This window comes from Crocodylus porosus, unplaced genomic scaffold, assembly GCF_001723895.1.
Source record: "Crocodylus porosus isolate Cpor-Errol unplaced genomic scaffold, CroPor_comp1, whole genome shotgun sequence".
NCBI lineage: Eukaryota > Metazoa > Chordata > Crocodylia > Crocodylidae > Crocodylus > Crocodylus porosus.
Window position 1 is genome coordinate 27,618,288 of NW_017728910.1, and position 10,568 is coordinate 27,628,855.

General features: G+C 45.7%; 1 protein-coding gene across 6 annotated transcripts in view; it reads left to right on the forward strand.

Moving 5' to 3' along the window:
• Positions 1-4,556: 4,556 nt before the first annotated feature.
• Positions 4,557-10,568, forward strand: part of OPA1 (OPA1, mitochondrial dynamin like GTPase) — a 77,651-nt gene continuing 71,639 nt past the window's right edge. For 3 of the 6 annotated variants that reach the window (XM_019532927.1, XM_019532932.1, XM_019532931.1), the window contains exon 1: positions 4,558-4,642. In XM_019532927.1, coding sequence (XP_019388472.1) covers positions 4,614-4,642 — 29 coding nt within the window. In that variant the 5' untranslated portion in view covers positions 4,558-4,613. Of the gene's footprint in view, positions 4,643-10,568 lie in introns of all 6 variants that reach the window. The other 3 variants (XM_019532929.1, XM_019532930.1, XM_019532933.1) reach the window with 2 other exon arrangements.

The following is a 10,568-nucleotide window of genomic DNA, read 5'->3' on the forward strand; positions in this document are numbered from 1 at the left end:
GAGTTAGAAGCAATTATCATACTCTGTTTTGTGTTAACACCTGTTGTCCCATTCATTTTAATTTCCCTATGAGACCAAAGCCCTCTCGAACTCTGGAGAAATGCAGGCTCGATCCAGAGTTCATGATTTGAAGTCTATCCCTGTAAAGTAGCGATAAAGCAACTTGCATCTCTGCTGCACTAGAGACTCAAAAACGCTACCAATAACCGGCAGGATGTGGTGCAGAAATGGCTCCTAAGTCTGTGTCTCTTAGCAATAAACTTATTATGGTTCCCTGAACTAGGAAAAATAACCACATAAATCTCAAGCTTACCCGTCTAAGGCAGCTCAGCCTGTTTCACCCCAAGAAGCCTGCCTGAGAGCACATCCTCCTCCCCAGGAGCATGGCTCCTCCGTCTCTGGGGGTTTCGGCAGCAGGCCTCCTCCCTGCTGGTGCCTTATGCCCTGAGGCTGCTGCTGGGAGGGAAGGTCTGCACGTGGGGGTGGGAGAAAGAAAGGGATTCACTAGGCTAAGTCTCTGCCATGACTTGACTCCCAGTCATAGCTGGGATGAAAGAGCAGATCTGCTCAGGGCAGGGCACGAGGTAAACGGCTCCCCTCCCCGGAGGATTAGAGGTGTGTGGGCAAGGGAGTGCACCTGCATGAGAAGGAAAGGCAAGTGCTGGTGACCCTGCATGCTCTGCAACCCGCACTAATCCTGGGCCCTGCCTGATCCCAGGTATTCCAGGAGGTGCTTGGTGTTGACACAAGCCCTACCAGCCCTGATGGTGCCTCGAAGGTCATAATCGTGGCCCCCAGTGACCTCCACAGTCATGCCTGTTACTCATAGGTTTTACTTGAATTTGCTCTCTGGCCCTGTCCTAATATCTGTTCGCCACCCCCCTGGGCTCCTGCTACCCCTGAGCGCTCACGTCTCTGTGCCAGCTCTCCAAATCCCTGATCCTGGTACGGCTGCTATCTCTCCATCCCAGCCCTCTGAGTTCCTGACCGGGCAAGTCTCACTACATAAAGCATCAACAACCCAAACCTCCGTTCAAAACATCAACCAGCTCTTTCTAGCTCATAAACAATCCCATTTTGGGTATCCAACTGCTGCAACCCCATCTCCCCCTTCCCACCTGTTCCCCCAAGTAGCTGGCCCCCTCCCAGGTACCTTCCTGAGTCTGCAGCCTCCCTTCTGGCCCCTGTGCTGCCAGGAGCTCCTCTCCCCAGGTACTCCCTGCCCTGGTTCGGGCGCTGGGCCTATATGTGCCCAGGTCCCACCCCTCCTAACTCCCTGAACCAGGCACAGGGGTTTCTTCTTCAGCCATTAATTAAACTACTGGCTTCTGCTGCAGTCATCCCAGCTGCTCTGCAGTCTTAAGAGTTTCGGGCTTTGTGCATCTGGGGCTGCCAGCTGAGCTGAAGCCATAAAAGTCCAAGTCTGCTCTGCTGTCTGGCTCCTCATCCCTCGGGGAGTCACAGGGCTTGGGTTCCCCATTACAGCAAACCCTGATCATTTTCATAGTCCAGTATTTTAACCTCGTCCTACCCCTTTCCTGCCTCTGTGTCTTCGTGGTTCTTTGACAAACTGCGTGTCGCACCCGGCCCTGCGGAGAGCGGTGTGCAAGGATGACCAGCAAACACAAACACACCGTGGATTTTTGTTTAAGACAGCTGAAACTCTGGAAAATGCAGGAGGCGCCGAGTTATTCAGTGCTTTCTATTCTCACCTAAATCTCCCCTAGGTCAGGCACATTCCCATTCAGCATGCTACTTCCTGCAGCGACGACGGAGACAGCGGAAGATGTGGGGGGCTTCCAGGAAAATGGAAAAGGAGAAGTGGAAAATGGAAAAGTTGGAAGGAGAAGGCAGTGATGCAGATGCCGGTAGAGGCGGCCAAGCCAGGGATCTACCGGTTGCTGAGACCTGCTGTCAGGTCCAGATGCCATGGACAGCTTGCAGGGAACATGTGTTTAGCCACAGCCAGGGGGATGCTGCATCCACCACTGTGTAAAAAATACAAAGTCAGTGCTGAAACCCACTTGGGCTCAGGCCATGGAATCAGGATTTCTTTCTTGGCATGACTGTCCCTGGTGCTGCTTCCTCAAGTCCCAGCTCCTGGACTCGGGTTATTCTGTAAAAGCCTTATCCCTCCTTTTTAAAACAAGTTTTTAAACAACACACTGCCTCTATTTTTCTGTGCAATGGAAACACTGGGGAAGTGGCTGAAGAAGGCATATGTATGCAAGCCAGCCCCATGCGTTTCATGGGCAATTTGATCTTTGTGGTGTTCTCCCGATGGCCCGATGGTCAGCTAAAGGCCCCTGCAACCACCTCAGCAGGGACTGCTGGGCTGGATCTTCCAGTTAATTGGTGCCCTCTACTGTTTCAATGAGTTGTCACATGTTGGCTTTAAACTGGCGTGTATTTTTGGTGTCTCTATCATACCTTCATCTTTTGTTAGTGAAGTGAGTATACAAAGCATCCACACAAATACCTAGGAAAAAGCAAGGTTTAATTTAACAATATAAAAACCCAGGGGAAAATGCAGAACAAACAACAATCCTAGCAGGTGCAATATAAATAATGAACCTAGAAGAGAAGAGTGGTACGTACCCTCCTCAGCCACAAATCCCCTGATTCTTCAAGCGTGTATCTTTGCATGTGCTAAAATATATGCACCGTATTTTACTCAGCATCCCTGGGGGAAGCCCCAGCACAGAGAGTTACAGAGGAACATTCCTCTTTACAGGATTGAGGCCTCTGCCTGTATTTTGTCTCCCGCACCTGCACCTGTCTCCTGCTTTTGTCGGCTCTGTGGAGCGCTGCGCATGTGACTCGCTGCAGTCATTAAAGTTTACGCAGGACTTGCAAGAGCACAAGTGGCAAAAGTTGGAAATTGCCAGTGTAAAGCTTGGGAGAGGTTTGCTGCAGTGGCAGGGGTTGATACTGCAGAAGGAAAGTATTGAACCAGATACCTTTAAAATGATCTGCCCCCTATGTATTCAATACCCTTTCTGGGATCCACCATTATGGGGTTAGAGATGCCAGAGAAAAAATCTCCAAGCCTTCTGTTCAAGCCATTTATAGAGTTGTTATCCATGCATTTATCCAGTCCCTGTCAAACCTGGCCATGCTGTCTTCCTCCACCACCTCCCATGGCAATGAATTTCACAGGATAGCAAGTTGCTGTGTATAAAAGTCCTTTATCTTGTTAGTTTTAAACCTGCCCCCTACTACAGCCTGCTCTTCACCTGCCAGGAAGGCAGCCTATGCACCTCTTATGGAGGCAGCCAGGTGCCATCTACAACGTGGTGTGAGAGGCAAAAACCCCAAGGCAGCATGGGAAAGTGCTGCAGCCTAACCTGCCTGGGGGCTATTACCTCACTCTTGGCCCTTGGGGCACTAAACACCCGGCCACACAGGCAAGGGACAGCATGAGCCACAAAGTGACCACGCATCTTTTGTGGAACAGCTTTGTGGCTTGATCCCTGTTTTCTCCTGTCATTCGTGGAGAAAAGCTAGCAAGGTCAGAACTGCAGAGGGGATCAGCTGGTTAATTACACCTGAAGCGTATGCATAAGATTGGGGCCTAATGCTATAATAATACATAATATTGTTAAAGTAATAATTAACTGTTATCATTACTGTTAATTATTGTTAATGATGATAATAATATCAACATCCATGTTGTGAATAATAATTGATGGTCATCATCACCATTAATATTATTAATAATGATATAAGCATTATTGGTAATAACAATGCTAATAATAATAATATAATTAGTATTGTTAATAATAATGTTAATATTGTTAATACAATGTTATTATTATTAATCACCATTATTGTTAATTGGCATATTGTTAATATCGTCAAAATAATTTTACTTATTATTGTTTACTTAAGTATTGTGTATTAATTATTTATTGTATTTTATATTGTTGTCAGTATCGATTGGCATTATTGTTAATATCAGTCAAAAATAATAATTTTATTATGATTTTATTGTTAACCAGCATTATTGTTAATATTATCATTGCCAGTAATAATTATTTATTATTTATTATTGTTAATCAGCATTATTGTTACTATTATCATTGCCGTTAATAATTTTATTCATGTTTATTATTATTATTATGTGTTTATTATTAATGTATTTCTTTCATGTATTATTACTAATTATTTACTTTATTATGATTAATCGGCATTGTTGTTAAGATGATCGTTGCCAATAATAATAATGATTATTTATTTATGCATTTATTATTCATGTATTAGTATTTATTAAGTATTAACTTATTTCTTTCATTGATGACTATTCACGCCCGTAGGAAGCACACAGACCACGCCCCACGCCAGCCCCGCCCGGCTAGTAGCGCATGCGCGCTGGCTCTCTGCCCGGGCGGCAGGCGGAAGGGGCGCTGGTCCGCCGCGCTCACGCTCCCCGCCGCCGCAGGAGCCCGGAACCTTTCTGGCGGCGCGCGCGTTCCCCGGCCGGAAGGGGGCGCGGACGGACCGGCCGTTCCCGGAAGCGGCGGCGGCGGCTGACAGCCTGGGAGCGGCGGGCGCGCCTGCCCTTGGGCGCGGTACCTCCCCCCTCCCCCCGCCGCCGTTCCCCTGGTGTCGGCATGTGGCGGGCCCGAGCTGCGGCGGCATGGTGAGTGCTCCCCTGCGCCGGTTCACCTCGCTCGCTGTTCCGCCCTGCTCCCCATCCCTCGCGGCACAGCGGGTTCCTCACAGCCGCCAAGGCCGAAGTCCAAACGCCGTTACAGTGCGGCGTTGGTCCCTGAACCCAGCCCCGAGACCCTATTTTCACCATTAGTAACCCAGGCTTTTGTACTCAGCCCAGTACAGATGAATACCATAAGCAATGCTAATGTATCGGTACGGTAAACAGCAATCGTAGTGATTTGGGAGGATGTCTTGGAAGTGACTTCAGACGTTTTGAAGGGTCTTCCCGGGAGTCTCGGCTGCAGGGTTTTGTCAGCTTCCTTAAAGGAAACGTCCGAGGAAGCTGGCGTTGCATCAAGCGTCCTAAAGTCGAAACAGACGTTGGCAGGTTGAAGCCCGGCACCTGTTTATAAAGGTTGCAAAGGCGCATCAGGGCAAGCTTCATGGCACCGTGCAGGCCCCAGCATCGCACGGGGGCACTTTAACTAGAGCTCATTCAATAAAGCAACCCTCGCCTCCATTTCCCTGCATGTGACACTGCAGGTGTTTTAATTGGAGCAGCTCTAATTGAAGCCCCCCTGCTTCCCCGAGCATGTCTATGAGCCACCCGAGAGCTGTGCAAATTAAAGTGCCTAGAGAGTCACATGTATCAATGTCCCCCACGCTTTAGAATGGCAATAGAGGCGCTTTATCTAACGCTCGTCGAACAAACCGTAGGTCAAATGCACAAGAAGCGGCGGCTGGCTGGAGCAGTCACTACCGCGCGATTAATTGAGTCTGCTGCAATGCCTTGCTACTCATGAATAGGGACCCAGAAGTGCCCCAGCAGTCGGGACAGGCTTGACTTCGTTCCCATCATGAAGTCAACCACGCTTGCTGCTTGATGTCTCTGTTAATTGTGGCCCAGCAGACTAGTCTGGGTGGGTTGTTCATCAAGCCCAGCTTCCATTTTAACGGGGTATTTATAGGATTCGTATTTAGATATATAATGATGTTCAAACGGTTGGATATCGGGCACCGTGAGAAGAAAAAGTGCTTCACAGAATAAACATCTGACAGGTCTAGAATAGGTGTGTGCTGAGATCCCTGGAGTACAGTGCCAGAATATACATCTAACATCTCCTGCATATGATGCCAGTAGAGCCAACTGGGAAGCAAGGCCAAAATTTCTTGCGCATCCAGAAAAAAAAGCTGCAGTTTCCATTTGAAATTCCAGAAGTGTCTGATTTTGATGGTGTTGTCTACATTAATGTATTTTTGACTTTTTATAAATAGACGTTTTAAGATTATATTGGTGACAAGCCCTCATAGTTGAGGATGATCACTTCTACAGGTCAAGTAAAGGTTTTATAGTATAAATCAGATTATATAAAGCTGAAACAAACTGAATCAACAGAGGTGGTACATTCATCTGCCTTGGTGATCTTTAAAAAGCATCTTGACGTCCAACTTGCTGGGGTCGTCCAATCTCTGTCCAGGTGGAGTGGGGGGGGGCTGGATGCAGTGATTGCTTCTGGCCCCTAACAACTATGAAACAACACCATCAACATGAGTAGTTCCTGCCCTCATTAAGATACTTTGTTAGAATTCATGCCTTTTTACTAAAGGTTTAGATTTTTGTTAAGCTATATTTTTCACTAGAAAATATTCCCATTGACAATTTATGCCAGCCGGAGAGAGTGGAAATCTTGCCTTGACTGGAATAGACCCCTCTTTTATGAAAAGTTGGACTACATCTTTAATGTACCCTGAAAACAGAGGTGGATTTGATGTGAGAGCTCTTGTTCAAAAGACAGTGCAATTGCTGTGCAAGTTTTAATTGCAGCGGTATATAAGGCTGTGCAATGTGCAGGCAGAGCCAAAAATAAGCATGCAGAATAAATAGTGAAACGTGTTTCAGAGGGGTTTTTTTAAACATTCTTATATAAAGAAACTAGATTTAAAAGAAAATAATTACAAAGCAGCGTCCCTAGCCTACAACTAATTAAAGTGACCATCAGGTCACTATTTACTGTTTATTCATATGGTAATTTCTGCCCAATTTCAACTATTCAGAATGAAGTATAAGCAACTGAAAACAGAGTGTTTATCAGGGAAAATGTTATAAGCAGCACAAGTAGAAGTAGCAATAGGTAAGACTTAAAGTGTATTTGTATGCTAGGTGAAACAAAGATCTTTTTGTACTATGAGTTTTATCTTTATTACATGTGCACTCAACTAGATATTTAATATAAAATGTAAATATTTATTAAAAGTACATTTTAAAACAAATATTGTCAGCCAAGAGAAGAGTGGAAAGCTCTGTATGGAGTGCTTTCTAACATACTTGTCCCGTATGGCTGTATCAGCAAAGCTACGTATTAAATGCATTATTTATCCACAGTGTGTATGAAACGAAAATTATAGAAAAAGATCTTTTTTATTCAATGACTTTTGGGATTCTAAATCCTCTAAAATTACCATATGAATTATTTATGTGCAGAGATGATAAATCCATTGGTAGAGAATGTTAACTGCATTTAGCTCTACTATTTTCTGGATGCATCATGTTCTTCCCAGTCATTGGCTTCTAAAGCAGAACAAGAAAAGCCATTTCTGGTGGTGTGATCTTCTAATCTGGGGGTCTGCAATCTGTGGCCCGTGGGCCAGCTCCAGCCTGTAAAGAGTTCCAATTTGGGATGCAAAAGTTCACTCTAGTGTGGTGGATTAGTGGCATGGAGCTGCACTGTGCCACCCTCCCTTCCCTCATTTTGCTGCTGCTGTGCTGTATCTCTGCTACCCTTGCTGCAGAGAGGGTGGGGATCAGTGGTGAGAGTAAGTGCAGGCAGCTGCCACTCTGGCAGCACAGAGACTTGTCGCCCAACAGCCAGGTGGCAGAGGATAACCCGTGTTGGCAGAAGGGTACTTGAGGGTTTAACATGTTTACTGTTTTCATTTCAAGTTGGTGACACTTGGCAAGCATGGGATTACCAAAAGAAAATGCAAGTTTGACTGTATCAACAGGACAATTAGATGCAAGATGCTGGAGGTGATAGTGCCACTCTGTGTGGCACTGGTTAGTAGGGCTGTGCAAAGCTTCAGTGCTTGGTTCGATTCGGCAGAGATTTGGCTCAATTCGGTGGCCAAATTTCCAAATCCGAATCAAATCAGGGGACCCTTTAATCTCTCCAAATATAATTGGAGCCCTCCAAATCAATTTGGAGAGATTCACAAAGATTTGGCAATTTGGGCATAGACACAGCTTTAAATTTTTTTTCTACATACCTCTAGGTAGCAGGCAGTTCATGAATGCTGTGATGCTGGGACACATAGGGCGTCCCACAGGAGTGCAGGGGGGTCCCCAGCGCACTCCACAGCAGACTTGGAAGTGGACCAGAAGCACTTCCGGTCCACTTCTGGGTCTGCTGGGGGGCATGCAGGGCGGCCCCCCCCATTGGCTTGGCAACTGGTGCCTCCTTGGTCTTGGCGGGGCACCTGGGTCCCCCCTGTGGCCAAGCCAGGGGAGCGTGGGGGCGAGCATTGCACTCCCTGTCGGATCCAGAAGTGGACCAGAACTACTTCCACTCCACTTCCGGGTTCACCACCGAGCACATGGGGGGTGGGGGCCGCACTCCTGTGGGATGCTGCATCCTCCACAGCATCTCACCATTCATGAGCCGCGCTGGTACCTCGAGGTATGTAGAGAAAACATTTAAAGCTTTGTCTGTGTCTGAGTCGCTGATTCTCTTAATCAGCATTGAATCCTCAGATTCTGATTTGGCCGAATCGAATCGGGGACAGTGCTCCAAATCAACTAATGGAATCATTGTCTGTGATTCGGACCAAATCCAAATCTAATAGAGCCCGGTTCACACACCCCTACTGATTTGGCTTTGCTTATGGGCTCCACACATTACAGAGAGCAATAGAGGGTCCAGAGCCAAAGCACAAAAATGATATGAGGTTGGAGTGCATGAGAAAAAGTTGAGAGAGCTAGGTGTGTTTAGCTTGGCAAAAAGATAATTAACAGGGGACATAGTTACAGTGGTAAGGCAGTGGAATAGTTTCCCTGGAAAAGGTATGGACTCTCCTTTGGAGGTCTGCAAGAGCAGGCTGGAAAAGCATTGGACAGGGACGACTGAGGATCAGCATTCCTGTATTTGTGCAGGGGGCGGGAGGTAGAAAAGGTGCACAGCCTCTTTAATTATCAAAATAGGAATACCTGGGAACATTGGTTTCCCAAGCTTTGTTGATTTTTAGGAAAAAGGGCTTTCAATGTCTAGATCATTCCAGTGTTCCAATATTCTTGCAGCCATAAAAACTAAGTTTCTGGCTCAAAAGTCCTTTTATAATTATAACAGCCTCTTAAGGAAAGTTGCATAGGTGATCCTGTAATTTAATGCTTTTATTAAGAATATATATAAAAGGAGAACACTGGGGAGGTTTTTTGTCCAGAATAATCTCTGCAAATCATAAGTTTAGCCAGTCAGCTTCAATTATTCAGAGAACTGGATAAGTAACTAACGAAGGAGATGATGGATCTCCTTTAGTAATATAAGTTGCTTAGGTAAGACAGTGAGGTGCATTGTTATAAAAATCCAGGAGTAGTTGAATAATACAAGAGAAAAGAGAATAATAAGGGGCAAGTAAAGTATTTGAAATGAAATGGAAATCAGTTGGCTTTCTGAGAATGAGAATATTAAATGGTATTCAGAATCCCAATAGTCATTGAACAAAAAGTATTTTTTTTCCTAGAATTTTAGTTGTGGATTAAATGATGCATTTAATGTGTAGATTTGCTGATTTAGCCGTGCAGGACAAGTATGTTAGAAAGCACTCCATACAGAGCTTTCCACTCTTCTCCTGGCTGGCAATATTTGTTTTAAAATTTAGTTTTAAAAAATATTTACATTTTTATATTAAATATGTAGTTGAGTGCACATGTGATAAATATAATACTCGTAGTGCAAAAAGATCTTTGTTTCACCCAGCATACAAATACACTTTGTTATAAACAGCACAAGTAGAAGTAGCAATAAGTAAGACACATTTTCCCTGATAACACTGTTTTCAGTTGCTTATACTTCATTCTCAACAGTTGAAATTGGGCAAAAATTGTCCATGTTAGATGTTTTTCTAAGGCTAAATTATTTTTGGAAGAAACTTTAGGTAAAGTGGTTTGGCCAGTTTAAGAAAAACAAAGTCAAGTAAAATAATTTTGTGTGTGTTTCATAGTTTCATAGTTGGTAGGGTCGGAAAGGACCTGAGCAGATCATCAAGTCCGATCAATGACCCCAGCAAGGTGTTCATCCAGCCTCCTCTTAAAAGACCCCCAGGGTAGGAGCCAGCACCACTTCTCTTGCTCTTGGAAGTTGGTTCCAGATCCTAGCTGCCCTAACAGTGAAGTCGCGCCTCCTGATGTCTAGTCTGAATCTACCCTCTGCCAGCTTGTGACCGTTATTTTAGTCACTCCTGATAGGGCTCAGGGAAACAGGAACTCCCCCAATGCCTGCTGGTCCCCCCTGACTAGTTTGTAACAGGCCACTAGATCCCCCCTCAGCCTTCTCTTATGGAGGTTGAACAGGTTCAGGTCCCATAGCCTCTCCTCTCAGGGCCTGCCCTGCTGCCCTGATCATGCGAGTGGCCTCCTCTGGACCCTCTCCATGTTGTCCGCATCCCTCCTGAAGTGTGGCCCCCAGAACTGGATGCAGTACTCCAACTGTGGCCTGACCAGTGTCGCATAGAGGGGGAGGATCACCTCCTTGCTCGAGATGCATCTGTGGATGCACGAAAAAGTGCGGTTGGCCTTCCTGACTGCATACCCACACTGTCAGCCCGTGTTCATTTTGGCATCAATGATGACTCCAAGATCCTTTTCTGCCTCTGCACTGATGAGAAGGGAGTTCCCCAGCCTGTAGGTATGGTGCTGGTTC